At 45.1% G+C, this 23,210-nt stretch overlaps 1 protein-coding gene across 4 annotated transcripts in view; it reads left to right on the top strand.

Annotated features, from left to right (window-relative positions):
• KCTD6 (potassium channel tetramerization domain containing 6) overlaps positions 1-21,513 on the top strand; it is a 48,153-nt gene extending 26,640 nt beyond the window's left edge. Inside the window, exons 2-4 of one of the 4 annotated variants that reach the window (XM_018066765.1) lie at positions 3,372-3,518; positions 18,665-18,734; positions 20,098-21,513. In XM_018066765.1, coding sequence (XP_017922254.1) covers positions 18,708-18,734; positions 20,098-20,784 — 714 coding nt within the window. In that variant the 5' untranslated portion in view covers positions 3,372-3,518; positions 18,665-18,707 and the 3' untranslated portion in view covers positions 20,785-21,513. The other 3 variants (XM_018066764.1, XM_013973549.2, XM_005695782.3) reach the window with 3 other exon arrangements.

Raw genomic sequence — 23,210 nt, 5'->3', positions numbered from 1 at the left:
CGTCCAGTCATAGCTGTTTGAGAGTAGTCAACATTTGGATCAGCCCTTCTAGTCCTGTTGCCAACTCTTCACCTTTCTCAACTCTGCATTTGCCAGTAGAGTCAACTCTTTTGACCCTGGAGTATGTTTGCTTTCTGCTCTACTTCTGCTTTTGCTATAACCATCTTCCTTTCTTTTAAACTACTTGTCCAAATTTCCCCTCCCTTGAGCCAACTGCCTCATCACTCAAACACACTTTCTCTCCCTTCCCTGAATTCTGGTTCTTTCTCATGTCAGCCCAGAACTGGCTGGGCAGCTGCTTTGTGAGAGTGCATAACCACACACTCCTGTTGTCACTGCGTTTACCATCAGAGTGAAAGTGAAAGTGTTAGTTGCTCAGCCGTGTCCGATTATTTGTGACCCTGTGGACTGTAGCCTCCCAGGCTCCTCTGTCCATGGAATTCTCCAGGCATGAATGCTGGAGTGGGTTGCCCATTCCCTTCTCCAGGGGATTTTCCAAACCCAGGAATCGAACCCACGTCTCCTGAATTGCAGTCAGATTCTTTACTGCCTGAGCCACCAGGAAAGCCCATTTACCATCAAAGTCCTGTAAAAAATATTTATGATGTAGGTACAAAAGTGGTGTGACTAGAATCTCTAAGTGAGCATTTATCTAGTATCTGGCATGCAGAAGGCACTTAATAAAAAAGTAGAGAAATGGTCAATAAAACACCTGAATAGCCCTAAAATTCTAAACATTATTTTTAAAAGCCTGCATATTGATTGATCTGTAGAGAATTTCAGAGCTCAGACAAATGATTTCTCTCAATCTAGCTCACTATTTGACTGGCTTCAACGTTTGCTGCACACACCCTTAGAATTTTCACGTTATCTGTGCACTATGTATGTTATTACCAACATGTTTTTTTAAATTGATACATTTTAAAACCTATTCTAGCTCAAAGCAACAGTATCTGTGATACAGAGGGCTTTATGTCCTAGTTATTTTCCGGTATCTTAGAAAAAAACACAATTCAGGTATCAACTAATGTCTAGGTGACAACCTGAACTTCTTTCGTGTGCCACAGTTGGGAAACTGTAATCTTGCTATATTCATATTTAAATCTTTTATGATAAAAAGCCAGTCAGACACAAACACATCATTGAATGTTGGCTTCTGTATGCTTCTATATGAACATTTTATTAGAGGCAAGAGACAGAGCATCAGTGGTTGCCTGGGGCTAGAGATGGAAGTGAGGTTGACCTTGAACAGGCACCAGAGGACTTTCTGGGGGTGATGGAAGAATTCTAACGCTGGATGGTGGTGATGTTGTACACTCTATACGCTCAGTCGTGTCTAACTCTCTGTGACGCCATGGACTGTAGCCCACTAGGCTCCTCTGTCCATGGGATTCTCCAGGCAAAAACACTGGAGTGGGGTGCCGTTTCCTCCTCCAGAAGGTCTTCCCGACCCAGGGATCGAATCCACATGTCTTGTGTCTTCTGTGTTGGCAGGCAGGTTCTTTACCTAAACTAGCGCCACCTGCAAAGCCCCCCGCACAGTGTATGTATTTAGAAGAATTCATCAAACTGTAGATTTTAAATGGGTACATTGAATGGTTTGTAAATTGTATCTCAGAGAAGAGGAAGGAGGAGGAAAAGTAAGAAAAATGATCAACCAGCAAGGTGTATGACGGAGTTTCTGGCGTCCTGGTGGTAGTCTGTTTCTTGATCTGAGTGTTGGTTACAAGGTGTGTTCACTTTGTGAAAAACTCATCAAACCATTCATTTATGTTTTATGCACATTTGATATATGAATGTTATATCTCAGTAACAAAATTTACAAAAAACAAAATAAACCAAGGTGGGGGAGGGGGACACAATGCCTCTCCAAATGATAAAAATTTATTACTTTCCTATTTATTATTTTGTATAATCACATTACCCTGCCAATTTAGTCTCGTGATATTACAGGATCAGATTTGGTCTATCTTAATACATAAAGGGCTATAAAAAGATAATATTTAGCTTGTTACACAAATGCTATAAGGATGTTAGCAGAAGCATTGTTTCTTAATTATCCACTGCTGTTATCAACATGGACAATATTCAACTTGCAACCAAAATAAATAGATGTCTTAAGAGACCTTGGTGGAACAATCAACTCACCAAGTCTCAAAAAGTAACCCCCTCTCTTAGCCCAGTTCTCCTGCTGCCTGCCAGAGTTTCGATTCTATATTTATCTTTCCAGATCAGCAGTAGAGCAATTAGTTATTATAATAAGAGCTACCAATTTATTGTGTGCCGACTTTATGCCAGGCTCTGCATTAGCAGAGTTTTTCAGACTTTAATTGCCTCACTTCACTGTCATAACAACCCTGCCCCAGAGTTGCTTTATTCGACTCCATGATGGAAGAAACTGTGGCTGAGGGTCCAGACCCATACTGCTGGTGGCAGGGCCAAGTGAGTCAGCTGAAGTCCCACCCCACGTGCTCTGCTCTCTCGGAACCTGACGTCAGGCACAGGAAATAAGTGACACGTGTAGAATTCTGAATCCTGAAACATGGCTCTTTACACGGTTACTATAGTTACTTCTCTACATGATGTGCTCATTTTTTTTTTTTTTTTTTGCCAGGATAACAATGAATCCACTATTAGCCAGTGAGGTTTTGAACCCCCACCATCATCATGAAACCCAAGGACATCTCAGTAGGTTTAAAATAATGTTCCTGCCTTTTAAATAGACCTTATGTTTCAGAAGCCCCTGGGGCATGAACAGATCCTTTTCTGTGGCAGCTTTACAAATATTGTTATTTGCCCCTTGTGTAAAACACAGGGGCTTTCTAAAGGTAATACAGCTGTAGTTCAGGCAGAGTCCCACAGGACTCCTTGATAAAAGCGATGCATTTGGGTGTTGGGGGCGGGGTACACGGGTGTTCCCGTAGTACACAGGGGTAGGGGGAGAGCATCCAGGCAGGAGGGCATGTGGAAAGAGAGGCCTTGGATGCGTTAAGAAGAAGAGACTCAGCCTGAGAGGGACTGGACAGAGGGGACAAGAGCGGTGTGCTCTGCTAAGTGAATAAGGCTCTTGCTAAGCTAGGACACCCATGCCAAGGAAATGGTTTGGATTAGCAACAGGCAGGAGGGCAGCAGAGGCCTGAAATGTGTTACTGACAAGCATTTAGAGCACTGAGCTGTCAGGGAGGGTGAGAACTCAGAATTGGGAGTTGTCTTGCCTCCTGCGTGCCAGCTGGCTGTGCCATGGTCCAGACAGTTTTCTTCCCTTTTGGCACAGAAGGACTCTCAAGGCCCGTGAACTTCTCACATGTGGCCCACTAAAACACTCTAGGGACTAAAGACAGAAGCTGACCTCCTGATCCCTTTAATTACAGAGTCAGAATGGTGAAGAGGCTGGTGACATCCAAGGACGACCACAGGGCCTGTCTCTCAACACTGGTGAGAACCAGATTCCTTCCCCTGGTTCTGTAGCTCCAAGCTGAGTTTTGGAAGCCGATTAAAGAGAAGATTAGACATAATAGGTAATTAGAAACCTTATAAAAAGGAGAAACGCTCCTGTCAAATTTACCAAAGCGTCTCCATGGCTGGAAGTGGGGGAGGTGTTGGAAACCTTGCCGGCTGCAAGAGGGTGCCCCAGAGGCTGGGGCAAGTGTGCGGAGGGACTGGAGCCGGGCCCCAGGGTGGAGCCGGGAGACTGTTTAGAAATGGATTTCCCAGTCAGGGCAGCCAGTGGGCAAAAGGCTAAGGAAGCCTTTACCAGCCCCAGGAGAAGCTGAGACAGTGAAACTAGTGGCCCAAGGACTGAGGGGGAGAAAGGGAGAGACGCATACACACAAGAGACAAGACCGAGAAAGGCAGAGTGGAGCGGGTTTCTCCACAGGCCATCCGCTCGGCTCTTCAGCAAACCTCAGGAGGGGTGGTTGGGAGGAGTTCAGCCAAGTCTTGAAAAGTGAAGCATAAATGTGTTAATCGCTCAGTCCTGTGACTCCTTGAGACCCCATGGACTGTAGCCCACCAGGCTCCTCCCATCCACGGAATTCTCTAGGCAAGAATACTGGAGTGGGTTGCCATTCCCTTCTTCAGGGGATCTTCCCAACCCAGGGATCGAACCTGGGGCTCCCGCATTGCAGGCAGGTTCTTTACCATCTGAGCCACCAGGGAAGCCCTCAGCCAAGTCTTGGGTCCAGATAATTCACACAGCTGCTTTAGGATCCCTTACCTCCTGGGGTCCTAAAAGACTGTCTCCATCCTGGGAGGGGTTGTGGGGGGGTAATTGAATCACCCCAAGTGGCCGAATGTAGGTTTAGCCCCCAGATGACCTGCTTGGACTCTCCAAGCAGTTGGTCAGCATCCCCTAACTTTTTGGGGGGCACCTTCCAACCCAGGGGATTTTCTCAGCCTCTCTTGGATCTTTCAGACATACACTCTCTCTCTAGTTCCCACAGGACCTCCCATTTGAACGCTCCGCAGTCTGTTCGGGGGACTTTTCTCTTTGCATATGCCTGGCCCACCCATCCTAGGGCCCCAGGAGGCTGGGGGGACTCTGGTGACACAGTTGGGGTAAGGTGGCAGGGGCTTCCTGCTGTGGTTATCATCCAAGAGATTCATGCTGCTCTGGGGGCCATGTTTCATTTGCTGGTTCCATTTCCCATCTTGTTTGCGCTTTTCTCTTTGGTGCGTTTTCAATTCTCCACTCAGTAAACCTCACTACCCGGGCTTGTGGCTGGGGCTGTCCCAGGTGAAGCCAGACTCCCTGAATGAAGGCTGAGACATGGCCTGCTCTGTCAGCAAAGTCACATTCCACTGGGTAACCGACAGTCATAAACAGACTGAGTGTTTATGCTCAGTGGGGGCAGCAGCAGAGGGGATGATCTCGGAGCCCAGGAATGGGTGGCGGGGGTGGGGGGGTGAGACCAGGGAGGTCTCCCCAAGGAAGGGGGAGCCGGTGCTCATTCCTGCTAGAGTTCCCAGATAAAATACAGGACGACTTGTTATTTAGTGCAGTATTTGTGACATACTTAAACAATTATTCGTTGTTTATCTGAAATTCAGATTTAACTGAGCATCCTGTGTTTTCCTTTGATGAACCTGGCAGCCCTAGTTCCTGATGAATATACAGGAGTTAGCTGAGTAAACAGAGCGACTGGAGGGAGGGGCACCCCTGTGGCGGGCACAGCATGTGCAAAGAGGAGGTGGTGACTGTGCTTCACTTAAGGCGCTAAACACCGTCCAGGGGCAGAGAGGCGTGGGGTTTGCGTTGCGGGGAAGGAAGGGCGTGGAGGGAATGCACTGAACTGTCACATGGCTGTCGAGGAGGTGCTCAGCCAGGCACACGAAGACCTCGGGTGCTATCGTGAACCAAATGGACAAAACGGCTCCTGCTCTCAGGGAGCTCACGGTTCAGCTGAGAAGCAGTGAGGTGGACAGGAACGGACTGACGCTGTGGGAGTTACTGCTGGGGGACGTCAGCTGGGCTGGGAGGTCAGGGAAGATGACCTTCGGGGAGATGACACCGTGCTGAAGGAGGAGGAGAAGGGCTTGCCCTGGGGGCTGAGGAAGAGTGTTTTAGGTAAGGGAACAGCATGATAGCAGCCCTGAAGTGAAAACGTTTTGCTGTGGATTCCCGATACCAGAGGGGCCAGGAAGGTGAAGAGAGGAAAGAGGTGCCGAGGGGAGAGGCTGGACCAGTGGGCAGGGGCTGGATCACACGGGAGGGCGGGGATGGGGACCCGATCCCCAAGGCACTGGGAGCCAGGGACAGTGAAGCTGAAAGGAGGCAGGGTGACACGGCCAGCTCTGTGTTCTTGAAGGTGACTCACGCTGGGGAGAGGAGGACGGATGGATAGCATGGGGGCAGAGAGCGCACAGGAGGCCTGGGTGGGGCTATGGCAGATGCCCAGGACGGACAGTTGGGTGGCTCGGCCCCGCGCGATGGTAGTGGAGACGAAGAGAAAGGGAAGGCGAGATGGATCCCAGCTGCACTGAGGAGGAAGACTTGGCAGGGCTGGGTGATCTGGTGCTGGGAAGTGAGGGGGTGGGAGAAGCAGGCGTGACTCAAAGCTGCTGGTTTGGACAGATGGGAGGACGGTGGCGCCACTTGCCCAGCTGAGCTGGGGACTTGGGAGGCTTGGGGGTGGTGAGGCGGGAGCATTCAGGTTTGTACATGTCGAAGGTGAGAGAGCCGGTGGTGGACTGCGGAAGGGGAACCAGGCAAAGCGGTGCTCAAACCTCTTTTCTCGGACTTGGCCGTGTGGCCTTGATCTCCGACTTCACCTCTCTGGCCTTCGTTTTCTCATCTGCATGCATGGGATGAGGTGGGTCGTCCTTCTGGTTATGAGGGTGCAGCGGCCTCCAGGATTGCCCCTCATGATGCTGTCTCCTGGTATTCGGGTCCTTGTGTGGTGCCCTCCCACGCCGCGGTAGGCTTGGTCTGTGAGACCAAGAGACGGTGGGTGTGTCACTTTCAAGGCTAGGCTATAAAAGACGCAGGCCTTTGCTGGTGCTCTGGTGGCTAAGACTCTGCGCTCCCAATGCAGGGAGCTGGGGTTCCAACCCTGGTCGGGAAACTAGATCCCACACGAAAATGACATGAGTTAGCTAGAAGCGCATGTCTGCGCCCCAGCCAACAGCAGTCCTCCTGACATCCAGACTGCAAGATCTTCTACCTACCTAATCCGCTTTCAAATTCTTGACCTTCAGAAACTGTGAGATAAAAACGCATTTGTTGGGAATTCCCTGGCAGTCCAGTGGTTAGGACATGGCACTTTCACTGCCCTGGCCTGGGTTCAGAACCTGGTCTGGAAACTAAGATTCCACAGGCTGAGTGGTGTAACCAAAAAAAAAAAAGGAAAGTTTGTTGTTTTAAGCCCCTAAATTAAATTTTGGGAAAATGTATGATGCAGCCACCCTGAAAATTCACGGGAAGGACTAATGCTGAAGCTGAAGCTCCAATACTTTGGCCACCTGATGCGAAGAGCCGACTCATTGGAAAGGACCTTTGCTGGGAACGATTGAAGGCAAGAGAAGGGGACGACAGAACGAGATAGTTGGATGGCATTGCTGAATCAATGAGTTTGAGCAGACTCCGGGACATAGTGAAGGACAGGGAAACCTAGCATGCTGCGGTTCATGGGGTCGCAAGGAGTCAGACACCACTGAGGAACTGAACAACAAGAAGTAGATAACTGATACGGAGGATAAAAGCACTTAGCATAGTGCTTGGCACATAGCAGGGGCTTTCGCATATGCAGCATTTGTAGGTCTGGAGTTCAGGAGAGAGACCTGGGCTGGAGATATGGATTTGGGAATGCTTTGGCTTAGAGACAATAATGCCATCCATGGAGGTGACTGAGTTAGTCCACAGGGAGGGTAGATGGAGAAGAGGGTACAGCCTCGGCCAGAAACCGGGGCATAGGAGTGGGTAAACCAAGAGGAGGAGCATCTTCATGAGTCTGAGACGAAGGAAGAAACTAGAACAGGGCTGGGGAAGAGGTTGTCCCTAGGAAAGTGTGGTCAGTGATGTCACTTCAGGGAGATCTGAGGGGTATCTTTCAGATTCGGCAACAAGGAGATTCCTGGTGGCCCCACAAGAGCTCCGCAGGTGGAGATGTGGGCCCTGAGGTCAGGTTGAATGCTGTGAGTCAGGATACAAGGGTAAACTCTCTACCCCCAGGCCCCAAATCAAGAAGACCTATAGGAGAATCCTCTGGAAAACCCAAACAACAGGAAAATCTCTGTCTTACAAAGCCTGCTCTAATGAGTAGACACCCACTCCTTAATTTTTTTTATGAGGCTCATGTCACTTTGATAATGAAACCAGATAAAGAGAAAATATGATAGGAAAAATCGTAGGCATATCTCGTTCTGGATGCAGAAACTCCAAATAAAATATTAGCAAATGAAATCCAGTACTATATGAAGAAGAAAAAAAAAAGCACATTATCAAGGTGTGTTTATTCCAGGAATGCAGGGATGGTTTAACACAGTAAAAGCCATGATTGTAATTAACTACATTGGGCGGGAAATCTCACATTTGATAAATTCAATAGGGCTTCCCTGGTGGCTCAGACGGAAAAGAATCTGCCTGCAATACGGGAGACCCAGGTTCAATCCCTAGGTCAGAAAGATACAACACCCGTTCATACTAAAGCAGAACAGCACTCCCGTACTCTGATAAAGGGAATCCACCAAAAATCTGCAACAAACGCCACAGTTAATGGTGCCATATTAGAAACAGTCAAGAACAAGATAGAAATGGCCACTTTCATCATTATTCAAATTCGTGCTGGAGGTTTTAGTGCAGTAAAATAAGGAAAAGGAAATAAAGACTGGACAAGAAGATTCCAAATGTTATTACTTGCAGACTGTATAACTGCTTACATAGAAAATTCAAGAGCACATACAAACTTATTAGAACTCAATTAGAACTAAAAGAGTTGCTGAATATAAAATTATAGAAAATGAACCACATTTCAGTAACTATCAATATGTTATAAAATGTAAATTTGATAATATGTTACAATAGCAATAAAAACTTTTAGATATGTAGGAATTGTACTGACACAACCACCGAAAAATTCCTCTCAGTTTTTAGATGAGGAAATAGAAGTCCTGAGAGGGGAAATGACTCCTTCAGGGATACCAGTAAGCAAAGGGCAGTTTTGGATTTTCATTGGCACCAAATCCTGGAGGTCTGAGTGTTGGGTGATATCAGAATTATCTTTCTTAAAAAATAAAAACTTTTTTCTAATTATAAATTCAGCATCCATGCACTCTAGGAAAGATAGAAAATTCAGAAGAACATTTGAAAGTAATGTCACTAATATTCCCATCCTACTGCCTAGAACTATGATCAATGATTTGATGTATTTCCTTCAAAATGTTTGTCTATGGATATTTACATTTCTGAAAATAAAATCAGGATTATACCATGTATACCATTGTGTGCACTGCTTATTTTTACACACATTTCCCTGTATCCTCACCTAGTCTTTTTGAATATAATGGTGCACTCAGGTATATTAATGAAGCGTATGCCATTTATGGAACCTATTTAGCCAGCCAGGCTCCTGTCAGTGGATTCTCCAGGCAAGAATACTGGAGTGGGTTGCCATTTCTTTCTCCAGGGGGTCTTTCCTGACCCAGGGACGGAACCCGCATCTCCTGCTTGGCAGTTAGATTCTTTACCACTGAGCTACCTGGGAAGCCCACTGAGTTTTTCAGAGAAAACCAAATATCAGATATAACTGTGATGATCATGCAGATAAACACCAGAGGCAGTCACATACTCGAAATGGTGACGCGTAGGTGAGTTTCCAAGGCAAGTGGTTATACTGGTAAAGTGTAGTACAGTTCAGTTCAGGTGCTCAGTCATGTCCAGCTCTTTATGACCCCATGGACTGCAGCACACCAGGCCTCCTTGTTCATCACCAACTCCCCGGAGTCTACCCAAACTCATGTCCATTGAGTCAGTGATGCCATCCAACCATTTCATCCCATCATCCCCTTATCCTTCTGCCTTCAATCTTTCCCAGCATCAGAGTCTTTACCAATGAGTTCTTCACATCAGGTGGCCAAAGTATTGGAGTTTCAGCTTCAACATCAGTCCTTCCAATGGATGCTCAGGACTGACCTCCTTTAGGATGGACTTTTTGGATCTCCTTTTAGTCCAAGGGACTCTCAAGAGTTTTCTCCAACACTACAGTTCAAAAGTATCAATTCTTTGGCGCTCAGCTTTCTTCATAGTCCAACTCTCACATCCATACATGACTATTGGAAAAACCATAGCCTTGACTAGATGGACCTTTGTTGGCAAAGTAATGTCTCTGCTTTTTAATACGCTGTCTAGGTTGGTAATAACTTTTCTTCCAAGGAGTAGGCGTCTTTTAATTTCATGGCTGCAGTCAGCATCTGCAGTGATTTTGGAGCCCCCCCGCAAAATAAAGTCTGTCACGGTTCCCACTGTTTCCCTATCTATTTGCCATGAAGTGATGGGGCGGGATGCCAGGATCTTAGTTTTCTGAATGTTGAGCTTTAAGCCAACTTCTTTACTCCCCTCTTTCACTTTCATCAAGAGGCTCTTTAGTTCCTCACTTTCTGCCAAAGGGTGGTATCATCTGCATATATGAGGTTATTGATATTTCTCCCAGCAATCTTGAGTCCAGCTTGTGCTTCCTCCAGCCCAGCATTTCTCATGTACTCTGGAGCTGCTGCTAGGTCGCTCCAGTTGTGTCCGACTCTGTGCGACCCCACAGATGGCAGCCCACCAGGCTCTTCTGTCCCGGGATTCTCCAGGCAAGAATACTGGAGTGGGTTGTCATTTCCTTCTCTGGGATGATGTACTCTGCATGTAAGTTAAATAAGCAGGGTTGACAATATACAGCCTTGCTGTACTCCTTTTCCTATTTGGAACCAGTTTGTTCCATGTCCAGTTCTAACTGTTGCTTCCTGACCTGCATACAGATTTCTCAAGAGGCAGGTCAGGTGGTCTGGTATTCCCATCTCTTTCAGAATTTTGCACAGTTTATTGTGATCCACACAGTCAAACAAAGACTTTGGCATAGTCAATAAAGCAGAAATAGACATTTCTCTGGAACTCTCTTGCTTATTGTGAAGGAGAAGTGGCAAAATCCCTGTACCTGATCCCACCTGGAAAGGGATGGGGATTTGGTTAGCCGGAAGTGAGTTCTGTTTGGAAGGAATGTTTGGAAACCAATTAGCTCAGACTTTAGGTAATTCCCCACTCTTGCAGCCTTGGCTTCCTTCGTGGTGAAATGAGGACAGTATTGGTGCCAGCTTCCTCTAGGGATGGCTCCTTCAGTCCTCAGAGCCTTTGCACTGGTCGTTTTCTCTGCTGCCCTTCTCTCCAGCTGGCTGTCTTTCTCTACTCCGCCCACAGACTGGAGAGGTGACCGTATCAATCCCACAGAGGGTAAGGCCAGGAGTCCTGGGACCACAGTCCCAGAGTCGAGATCTTGTATAGTCACCGTATCTGCAGCAGAGGCCCCCTCCGCTTATTCTCCATCGAATTCATGTACCTCCCAACATTTTATAATCATAACTTTTTTTTTGTAGTCATTTTTTTGTCGGCTGTTTACTTGGGTCTTTAATGTTTCTCCTTTCATTAGGAAGCCCCTCCTTCTTGGTGACCACTTTACTCGCCAGGCCTGGCACTTGGTTGGGATCCCTTAAGTATTCGTAAAATGACCGGAGAAACTAGGTTTGAGTCCTAGCGAAAAGTGCCGGGCTGGGCAGATCGCCCAGTGCGGGCGGAGGCGGGACGTCGGGCGAATTCTGGGCGGAGCGCGTGGGTCTGGGGCCCGAGCCTCGGGGGCGGGATCGGGCGTCGGGGCGGGGCTTCAGGGCTGCCGCCGAGCCAGCCTGAAGGAGCCGCCCAGGCTACGCCTGGTTTGAGTTTCTCCGGCCGCTCGGCCCTTCGGTCACTAGCCCGCGACGCCGTTAGGGGGCGCCCGCGCCTGTGGCGCCGCGTCTCCGCTGGAAAGGCGCCGCCCGCGCCGGGCGGCAGGAGCCGCAACTCCGGGCGCGGGCTCAGTCGTCCCTTCTGCCGCCGCCGCCGCCGCCGCCGGGCGCGGGCTCGCTCGTCCTCGCGCTCGCGCTCTCCGGCCGCCGGCGTCTCCCGGCCCGGCAGCCACCGCCGCCGCAGCGCAGTGAGTAGGGGCGGGCCCACGGCGCGGAGGCCCCGGGCACGGGAGGGCCGGGCTCTAGCAGAAGACCGCGCGGAGCGGCCCGGCAGCGGGGTTGAGGGGAACCCGGGCGGTGGCGGGGCCGCGCTCAGGGGACCTCGGGGAGTCCAGGCGGCGCGCTCCGGGGCTGGCACGAACCCGCCGCGGGCTGCCCGCGACCAGAGGCCGGCCTTGGGCGGAGGATCCGGGGCCTGCCCCGCTGGGACTTGCGGGTTCGGCGGACCCGGGTTTAGGGCTCGGGTGCGCGCCCCATGCCCGGGCCCCAAGTGTCTCCCGTCCCACGCCCGGGGCCCGGGTCGGGGTGGGGGACTCTGCCCGTGGGCAGCAGTGAAGCCGGGACGGGAGCACCTCAAGGTTTGCTGGAAGATGATTGATTGTGGGTGGTGCTTATTGGCTACAGTTTTCCTTATTTTAAAGCCCCCGGCAGGACTTCTGAACCCTGCCTTAGGGGATTTTTCTGCCCCAAAGAGGGATTGACCGCAGGTGAGTTCTTAATGCCCAGATTTGTGTGTGCCCAGGGCATTCTTAATGCTGGACGTCAGAGGTAATAAATGGCCGTGGTGGTGAGGAGCCCCTGAAGCACCTGCCGGGCTGGGCTGTCAGTGGTGGAGGCTGTCTGAGGGGTGGGACTCCAGAAACGAAGCAGAGATCCTTTTTGGATATTGTGCTGAAGTTATCATGTTTCTGCAACTATACCAGTTCTAGAACAAGTTGGCTACTTCCGATTTTAGGGCTTTGTGATAGAAGAGGTTTGAGTGCCCCGAGACCTGAGGTAACTTGGTTTGGCCAAGAGCGTTTGGGGTAGCCTAAGCGTGTCTTACCGTTTCCCTTTGGTATGTGCATTTTCTTTGCTGTCACAAACGCCTGAGTATATGAACGATTCCAAGAGAGGAAAGAAGCGAGGGGACAGCGTTTAGCACAGGACTGAGCCCAGGACTGAGGTGTTTTCGAACAAACAGATGTGTAGCTAGGAAAAGGAAAATCTCTTTTTTAACCTGCATGGTTGGTAGGTTGAGACAACTTGCTCTTTGGTCAGACCATACTAGTACTTCATTTTGCATAACATCATAAATATTAAGAATTGAGTGGTGAGGACCGCCACAGATGCTGTTTCTAAGGTTCATGTCATTTAAATTTTAATTTGTCACAGTTTAAAGCATTACTACATGAAGAAATTTTAGAGTGAATCTGTGAATCACTGAACGTGTCTTGGATTGTGATATTTGGAGTCTATTGAAAATGGAATCCAAATACTTACTTGGATTTGGCTTTACCTTGGACATAATCCCGAGTCATGCTTTAGAGTTCCTTCTGTGATGAAGAGGTCAGACGTCTGGTGGTCTCTGTGAAAGCCAGATGCTCCACCTTACCTGTGGTTCTCCCTTGTGGGGCTCCAGGAAAAGGAGGACGGGATGAGGGGGACTGGAAGCAAATTAAGTGCCCTCCTCTTCCATACTTGCCCGGTCTCCATGCCCACGCTCTGAATTACTTGTGTCCACACTCAGGTTTCTCAATTCGCCACAGAAATTGTAAGGATGCTACTGCCAGTAGTATTTCACATTTGCCAGTTTACCCATAAATTTTCGATTCATGATCTCACTTATTTTTTCTCCAAGAAGCAGGTGGGCAATACAGAGTGATTTACTCTGGGTCTTATAATTAGTCATGAAGCCAAGCTGGCTTAAGGATCCTCACCTGTGGCCTTTTCTCTCTCTCCTGCTCTGACCTGTCTATGACCTCAAACCCCAGGCCCCCATCTGTCACCCTGTAGGCCAGGTGTTGCCTCTGTGTTGTGCTTAAGTGGTACTGTTCCTTTTGGGAATGTGGTATTATTCTGTTTTATCTTACAGAAATTAAGGTAAGAGGGATGGTATGGTTTTGTGACTATTTGTGGTAGCTCTTCAGTAGGAAAAGTCACTTTTCAACGTAGAGCGCCTTTTTTGTAGACCACATGGAGAGGGCAGAGAGAAAAAGGAATTAGGTTTTGGATGAAACGGTCTATTTGTGTATTGGTTATGGTCAAGCGTAACCTAACACCATAATCACATTCTCCTTCTGTGCCTGGCTACTTAAACCAGCCTGATGTGAATGTTAACCCCAAAGACTCCTTTAGTTGATGAACTAGTTACTATAAAAAGTATTTCACTTTGAAAAACTCCCACATTTCAAGAACAGAGAAATTCAGCACAAAGGTGATTTTGAAGGTATGTATAGATGGAATTTGTTGAGTTGTCTCTTCTGAATGCCAGCTACAAAGATTTTAGTAGAAAGGCATTTTAAAAGGGCTACCTGGAAACTTAGGGAAGGAAATAGTTATGTGTTTATTATTTATTCAAGTTTGGAGGTGTGTATTGCAGTGTATAAGTTATTATATAGGGTAGGAGCAGGAGTTTTATTCCAGAGAATTCTTAGTCTGTAGCAGAAATGATAAGCCCAGAATATGTGTGTTGCATTAGTTCATCATAACCACGAAGCCTGTGATTGAATTCTGCTGTGGTGAGGAAAATGAGTTTCAGGGGTTCTTAGTTTATTCTTTAAGTCATTCACTTGTTGAATTGTGTGTTTTTCACATTTGCTAATCTAGAAAATTGTTAACAGTTTTTTTTTTAAGGCTTTCATAAATTCTTGAGTTTGTGTTTTCCTTAACATAATTATCTGCTAACATTACACTGTCAGAATTTATATATTAGTCATAATTAACCTTTGAAGCTGCATCTGGGTGAATTTTCAGAACTGCTTTACTTCCTTTGGGAACAGTCTGCTGGTTGTTACCACATGTATTTTATTTGCACCAAAGGTCAGATCTTTTCAGGTGAACTTGATTTTACAGGGTCAGAAGTCTGTTTGAATTTATGGGTTTGGTTGCATTCAGAGAAGGCGATGGCACCCCACTCCAGTACTCTCGCCTGGAAAATCCCATGGACGGAGGAGCCTGGTGGGCTGCAGCCCATGGGGTCATGAAGAGTCGGACACAACTGAGCGACTTCCCTTTCACTTTTCACTTTCATGCATTGGAGAAGGAAATGGCAACCCAGTCCAGTGTTTTTGCCTGGAGCATCCCAGGGACAGGGGAGCCTGGTGGGCTGACGTCTGTGGGGTCACACAGAGTTGGACACGACTAAAGTGACTTAGCAGTAGCAGTATTGTTGTTTAAAACAATTTTTAGTAAGGCAAGTCACTATAAAGGAAAGATGTTTTTCCTTGGTACCTTCATGATCTCCATTCCTGTCCATTTTTCTGAAATATTAGGTGTGTGTTCCTCAAATAAGACAGGCACATTTGATGCCCATTTCAAGAGCTTCCTTCTGCTGTCTGTCTTGTGGTCCTTCAATTTCTCATTAAGTCCTCCACTGCTGAGTGCCAGAAGGGAGAGAAGATGAAAAGCAAATGAATCATTTCTAATTGTTAGCAGCTCTGGAAAATGACTTAGTAGAAGAGACTGAAGCTATTCTGGAAATTCTTTTGCACTGTGTTTTATTTTGTTTATCTGCATTGTCTCTAAGATGGTCCTAACAGTCATCAGTTCAGAGGTTGATTATCCAGCTACTGGTTGACCAGGAATGTCCTTGCTTTTTTTAGTTTGTGCTGTATCTGAGTGTCTCTACAGAGGATGTTTGGAAGGCATAGAACTAAAATGTAAATTAATCATTGCTATTTTTCCTGCTCTAGAGCTCTTAAGTGGACATTTTCATTTTGAGGGTACAGTTTAGTAGTTGAAATTGATAGTAACTTCATCTTATTTTGATGTATCTTATACAGAAATGAAGGGAAGCTTTTGGGTACTTTTTAAAGAAACATGGACTTATATAGATCTCCATAATTGCTTTCCTGAATTATTAAGCTTTGAGGTTTTATTACATCTTTGTACAGGAATAGAACCTTGCCTTTTGCTGTAGAACAGATTCAGGAGCATCATCTGCGTGTGTGTGTGATTGCGCAGAAAGCTATCTTGTTTTGATTTAGCAGTAAAAAAAGGAAGGATTAATAATGGACAGTCCTTGCATAACAGCCGTGACTTTGATGATACTTGTTTCTCTGTTTGGTTTTTACTTGTCTTTGGTCTCCTTTTTTTCTTTCTTTTTTTTTTTTTTTGCATCTCCGATGTCTCATTCAACTATTTGTATATTTACAGAGTGGAGTTGTTTGAGACCGAAGATAGCAGTCTCAAATCACACTGGACAGTGAAGTGAAGTGAAGTCGCTCAGTCGTGTCCGACTCTTTGCGACCCCATGGACTGTAGCCTATCAGGCTCCTCCGTCCATGGGATTTTCCAGGCAACAGTGCTGTGGAGTGGGTTGCCATTTCCTTCTCCAGGGGACTTTCCCAACCTAGGAAACAAACCCGGGTCTCCCGCATTGCGGGCAGACGCTTTACCGTGGGAGCCGTCAGGGAAGCCCACACTGGACAGTAGGTCCTTGGCATTTTGCTTCAAGGGAATTTTCCAAATCCATGATAACTGCTCACTTTGGCTGAGTTACTGTTACATTTGTAAATAAACCCTTAGGTGGATAGCGTTAATAGATGGCTGTTAGGGGTTTTTAAGTTAATCCTTTGGATTTCTCGTTTCTTGGATATTATTCTTATAGTTTCTGTTGGAGGAAGAGGTTTGTGGAAAGATTTGGACTAAGAATCAGAAAACCCAAACTCCTGTTCAGTTACTTTCTAGCCATGGGCCCTTGAGCAAATCTCTTAAAGTGCCTTTTCTCTGTTACATCTCCGGAAGTGGAAAGTGAAATTCACTTAGTCGTGTCCGACTCTTTATGACCCCATGGACTATAAAGTCTGTGGAGTTCTCCAGACCAGAACACTGGAATAGGTAGCCTTTCCCTTCTCCAGGGGATCTTCCCAACCCAGGGATTGAAGCCATGTTTCCCGGATTGCAGGCGGATTCTTTACCAGCTGAACCACAAGGGAACCCCAAGAATACTGGAGTGGGTAGGCTATCCCTTCTCCAGGGGATCTTCCCAGTCCAGGAATCGAACCGGGGTCCCTTGCATCGCAGGCGGATTCTTTATCAGCCAAGCCACCAGGGAAGCATCTCCAAAAGTAAGATAATTATTCACATTCTGCTTACTGTATCAGGGATGTTGTGGGGGAGCCCTCAGCCCTTTACTTAAATTGTTTCTTTATTCTAGAATCCCTTTTCAGGTTGTCCAAACATTCCTGCTGAGTTCCATTGACACGAGCCCTTCCCCAGAGCCCTCCATTTTCATGTTTGGCGTTGTTCTCGCTTTCTCCCTCAGCGCTCTGCCAGTCCATCTCTTATATAGGACCTTTGAATTCTGTACTTTAGTTGTTGCATCTGGCCCTTCTTCATAGATTGAAAGCCCCACCAGGGCAAGGACCATACTTTCCTGTTCGTGTATATCTGGATTGCACATAGGCCCCCCACCGCCCCTTCTACCCTCCAGTGAATGTTGGTCGACTGAATTATTTTTGAGGCTGCCAGTAATGAACCCTTTGGGTGATGGGGTAAGGCCAGAGGTGGGCATCCTAGCAGAACTTTTGGGTGACTGACCGTTTAAATCGCTCAGTTGTTCCATCTGCTGATCTGTCTGTCGCATCAGTAATTGAATCAGGTGCACGTAATACAAATTGGTAAAAACCTGTTTCTTGGTTCTGTTACTTCAACTTCTGTTGTTGAAGTCAGTCAGAGGAATGAAAGGTTGTCATCACAGCCCTGAATTTGACATTTGTTCCATTTCTCAGCCTATAGCATGTGGAGCCCTACCTATACCCAACTGCTGAGTGTGGAGAATTAAAAACTGACCCCACAGTTGTCTGGTTTACATTTTAGCTTGTTTGCTTTGAAGAATTTGCAAGGTAGAGAAATGGATGCTTGAGGCTCTGATTTCAGCCCCTGCTGTGCTATGCAAATGTTCTCTACATGCCTGAGTGACCTTTTGAGAAAGAGCCTTTGTGATCTTCTGTAGCCAGGGCCTGTTCTGGGAATTAGTGTGCCAGATTCCTCTAAAAGTGGGAAAAATGAATCCGTTACAAAAAAAAACAAGACCAAACAAACAAACAGTGCTTTTCCTGGTTAAATACCCTTAAGCCCATGTTTCTTATTGTCTCTTGCCAAAGCTTTTGAAATTTGCCCTGGAGTTTGCATTGCGGGGTGGTTTGGGGATTAATGTGTGTGAAGGAGAACTGACTGAAGCAGTTCGGGAGCTGAGAAACTGTTTGTTTAACTGCTTTTGAATTGTAGATAAAAATAAAATCAAAATGGCATCATGAATATCTGGGTGTTTGTCAATGTCTTCAGGCTGTCCCTTCCTAAGTGCCAGCCTAGTGACTCTCATGATAGATTGGTAAGGTTCTTTTCTGCCCCAAATTGTGCTCTAATGGTTTGGCATTTAACTTGTTTTGTATTTGTTTTGATTACTGTAGAAAATGTATCATTATTAAAAGTGTAATTAGGTCTTCTGTGTTCCAGCAGAGCTACGTTGCTGGTGTATTTCTCTTGGAAGGAGACGCCAGTGTCTTGGAGGTCTATGGTTTCTAATGCTGTTACTAAGATGTTTAGCTTTATGTAGCTGAAATGCTTATGAAGAGTTTACTATTTCCCTCTGTTAACCTTTTCGATAAGGATTGTCATAGTTTTGTACCAGATAATGTTGTAGCGTTAATCATAGTGTTCTCCTGCAGGAGTTCTAAAAATTGAATTTTCAGAGAAGATAGGTAGAATTTGAATAACTGGTTTACTCCCTAGACTCTCTACCTTCCTCTCAAAGTTTAGGATAACTCTTTCCTCTGTAAACATTTGCCAGTCTCTTAGGTACCCATCGTGGTGAGGATGTCGGGGGACCCCTAGAAGACCTTTGGGAAGTCGTTTCTCCCCTAGATCTTTGCCTTAGAGCAAAGAAGAGTATTTCTCTGGTGTTCGGCCTGCTGTTGGGTGAGAAAACGTTACTGCTGTTTTCCTGGTGATATGCACTGTCACGTGTCTTTTTCTCTTCCCCAAGTTTCCCTGGAACCTGGGCTCCCCGAGACGCAGCACTGGAGCAGATGGATAATGGAGACTGGGGCTATATGGTGAGAGGCTTTTGAGGATGCATTTTGAAGGCTGGCAAATTATTCCTGTGTGTCTTTTCTCGCTTCATATGTATTCTTAGGTATAATGCATCTCAATGAGAACAGAACTTACCGATGGTACAACCCCTTCCCTCCCTCCCAATTAGTTTCTGTGTATTTTGGGGTGTTTTAACTTTGTTTGGTGTTTTTAAGTAAGCGAGCTCAAGCTCAGCGTGGACTCTCCATGTAACTTTTAATGATCACTGTTCTTTTGGTCTTAAAGTATCTTTCTCTTGAGACGCTTCCTTCTTAGAGTACTGACTGTTAGTGAATGTGTAGTAGGTGAGACAGGACACTTTCTTGTGGTTGGCGAGGTTAGTGGTTGGGAAGATGCCGCCTTGCCCACTGGCACTTTTTTTTTTTTGCATGTGCCTGTGTCTTCCTATTTATTTTTTTCCTTTGGTAAGAAGTATTTTATTTGCATATTACCTGTCTTTACCTGTCTTGCTTTATTTCTTAAGTATGGTTTTAAAAGCCAAAGATATGTCTTATTTAGAGAAGCTTGCTTTTCAAAATTAAAGGTCAGATTGTGACATTAATGTTACAAAAGTGATTATGCTATCAGATTATGAAATTTGAAAGCTGCTATTAGCCTTTGGGTATGTGAGAACCCACTCCAGTCTTCCTGCCTTGAGAATCCGATGGACCGGAGCCTGGCGGGCTGCAGTCAGTGGAGGTGCAAAAGTTGGACATGACTTAGAGGCTGAACAACAACAAAAAATATGAGATTGTTTTGACCAAACTGTGTATTTTAAGTTAGTATTTGGCACTATTTCTTCCATGAAAAGTTGAGATTAAGTCCACATAAAGTTTTATTTTTAAAATTTCATCATTTCCCTCCTTATGTTGAGGGGGAAAAGACGAAAATATTGAAAGTAGGTATCTTTATGTTATTCAATCATTTATATTCTATTTTATGTTAAATTGAGTTAAGAAACATAGAAGTCTTTTTTTTTAAATTGGGGGAAAAAATGAGTATATTTTAAGTTTCTCTTCCTCTTCCCATAATGTACTCTAACCTGAAAACCTCTAGACCCTGGGCCTGAAATTAAATGGCTTCGGAAGTCATGCCCTCCTTTCTCAGTGTAAGGCTCTGAAGCGGTGGACATATCTCTTTTTTTCTGTTGAAAGCGAATGTTAGATCCCTTCATCTGGGTGGGTTTCTCACTGAAACTAAAGCTGTTTTGCATCAGTGGCTTGCTGGATGTGCTGTAGCCTGAATCTTTCGCTTTGCTTGTTGCCACTAATTTTCTTAATTTGTCAAAGTTAGGCTTAAAAAAAAAATCTTTTTTCAGATGACTGATCATGTTTTAAACAATTTCAGATGACTGACCCAGTCACGTTAAATGTAGGTGGACACTTGTACACGACGTCTCTCACCACATTGACGCGTTACCCGGATTCCATGCTTGGAGCCATGTTTGGGGGGGACTTCCCCACAGCTCGAGACCCTCAAGGCAATTACTTCATTGATCGAGATGGACCTCTTTTCCGATATGTCCTCAACTTCTTAAGAACTTCAGAGCTGACCTTACCCCTGGATTTTAAGGAATTTGATCTGCTTCGGAAAGAGGCAGACTTTTATCAGATTGAGCCCTTGATTCAGTGTCTCAATGACCCCAAGCCTTTGTATCCCGTGGATACTTTTGAAGAAGTCGTGGAGTTATCTAGTACCCGGAAGCTTTCTAAGTACTCCAATCCAGTAGCTGTCATCATAACCCAGTTAACCATTACCACCAAGGTCCATTCCTTACTAGAAGGCATATCAAACTATTTTACCAAGTGGAATAAGCACATGATGGACACCAGAGATTGCCAGGTGTCCTTCACGTTTGGACCCTGTGATTATCACCAGGAAGTCTCTCTCCGAGTCCACCTGATGGAGTACATCACAAAGCAGGGTTTCACGATCCGCAACACCCGAGTGCACCACATGAGTGAGCGGGCCAACGAGAACACGGTGGAGCACAACTGGACTTTCTGCAGGCTGGCCCGGAAGACAGACGACTGACCTCCCGCCCGGGCGAGGCTCCTGGAAGCGGACTTCCCAGGACGTCCAAGAGGCTGACCTTTTTTTTTTTAATCACAGTGTGAGATTTTTTTTTTAATATTTGTATTTATTTGAAGGCATTGGGGACCAGAAGGAAGATTTGTGCTTAGTAGACTCCTCTATATTTTGTTCCCTTCACCCCAGATGTGCATGTGCCTCTTCCGAGCCTCCAAATACCTTTTTTTTTTTTTTTAATACAAAGAAGTCTGAAAATCATTATGGTCTATAATGTACCCTTAACAAAGCTTTTTTTTTTTTTTTGCAGTGCTAAAATGATTTCTGATTAAATAGTCCCTAAATCAACTAGAAGGCTAAAAATGCAGGAGTGAAAGAATAAACAGATATACTCATGATGCCTTGGGGGAAAATCAGAACATCATGTAGGGTGACCTAGTTTTCAGACCAATAAGCAGTATTGTAATATTAAAGGAAAACTATTCCAATCATGTAAAAGTACTTGTTAAGTACTGCTTTTTACAGTTATGACAACTGTTTCTTTCTATGCATATAAATCAAGCAACCAAATATCTGTAGCCATGGAGATGTCTGACTAGAAATATTTATATTGGATTCTGAATACAAAACGTCCCTGTGGTGGAAATCTTAACTTCTTATGCCTGGTGCAGTATAATTGTCAAGTGGTACTGTCTACCAGAAAAAAAATAAAAAAAAATAAAAATTGAAATATGAGAATTAGGTGTGTATTGGTTGATTATTGTTAAGGGGGGAAATCTTAATCCTTGTCTAAAATATGCATTGTTTTATGTCCTAATAAATACTGCCTATAGCACATTTGTATTTGATTTAGAAGGACCCAGTGGGAGCTTCAGGGTGCAGTTTATGGAATTCTACTGTGCTGTCGAGTCAGGGAGTTGATGAAATTACTAGTTTTGTTTAAAATAGTGCATATTTGGACAGCTGACGTACAGCTTGACAATTTTTTTTTCCAGTAGGACTTATTTTGGAGATTATAGATTTTTCTCCAGTTGTCATTATTCCAGCTTTGTATTGAGCACAGGGACAGACCGACTCAAGCCATTGTATTCTCACGTATTAATGGTGATCCATGAGTGCAGTTTATTATTAAGATTAAATTTCTGAGGAGAAGGAAACTAGAGTGAACGAAGGGTCTAGAACAGGTGGAGATACGGTGTACTTTTATTTATTTCACTGCAGTCTTATTTTGCATAGTTCATTTGATTCTGTTTCTTGGAAGTTGCTCACAGGAAGGATTATGTTAACTACAGTGAAACTTCTAGTTTACTAGAACATCTTTTAAAAGAAAATTCAGAAATTTCCCTGTTGTCTAAGGGAGGAGTAGGGTTCTGAGGCTGCGCACCCCAGACTTCCTTTTCTTCTCTGAGAAGATTCTGAAATTCTCTTCTTTCAAAGGAGGATGAGAACACTGTCTTACATCCGTGTTTGCCCACATGGCTCTGAAAATTTAAGATCTGACAAATGACCGATATCTAGAAACCTGTAATTACCCCCGTTTTCACTGTTTTCAAACTAAAATCCCTTAGCATTAACTATTGGTAGGTGGCTATGGTTTCAGTAAATGTACTAAGTATGAGGTTTATCATTTTAAAAAATTGTCTCCTACTTCAAATTGATTAGTGGTTACCTAAAACAGAAACAACAAGGAAAGGAACAGCCTAGCCAGTTAACGGAGGTGAATGAAAGATAAAATTAATTTGGACTGAAAACTGGTATGGAAGTGTGACTATTAGTTGTTCCAAGGTTTTAAGATTTAAACGTTTATGAGGCCTCTTCCTTGTCCAGATTACTGGAGATAAGTTTGCTTTTGGTAAATTTTCTAAGATTTATGTTATTAACGACTAAATGATTATTTATATGAGTATATTAGGAAAAGTAGCCTGCTGAGGTTTTTTGCAATTTGTTTGATAATACGTAATTTTGAGTGTGTTTTTTTTTTTTTTTTTTTTTAAGCTTGGGCAGTTGAAAATGATGTGAAAAATGTAGCGTGATTATATTTGGATAATTTGAGACAGTTATGTCATTTATGAAATTTTAGATGATTTTTACTGTAGAAGAGTTGATTTCTAAACATTTGTTGTATTCGTAGGGCTCTATTTTTTTTCTTTTCAGTTTTTAAATTGAAGTATAGTTGACATACAATATTGTATTGATTTCAGATATACTACATAGGGATTGGACATTTATATTCATTATCAGTTGATCACCATGATAAATCTGGTGACTGTGGGTCACCATACAGAGTTTCCACAGTGTTACTGCCTATACTCCCTATGGTATACATTACATCCTGTGACTTATTTTATAACTGAAAGTTCATACCTTTTAATCTTTCACCTACTTCCTATCTCCCCAACAACCACTGCTGTATCTTTGAGTCTTTCTGTTTT

The sequence above is a fragment of the Capra hircus genome, chromosome 22 (assembly GCF_001704415.2).
Source record: "Capra hircus breed San Clemente chromosome 22, ASM170441v1, whole genome shotgun sequence".
Lineage (NCBI taxonomy): Eukaryota > Metazoa > Chordata > Mammalia > Artiodactyla > Bovidae > Capra > Capra hircus.
The sequence above is the reverse complement of the archived record's forward strand: the minus strand, read 5'-3'. Positions and strand labels throughout refer to the sequence as shown.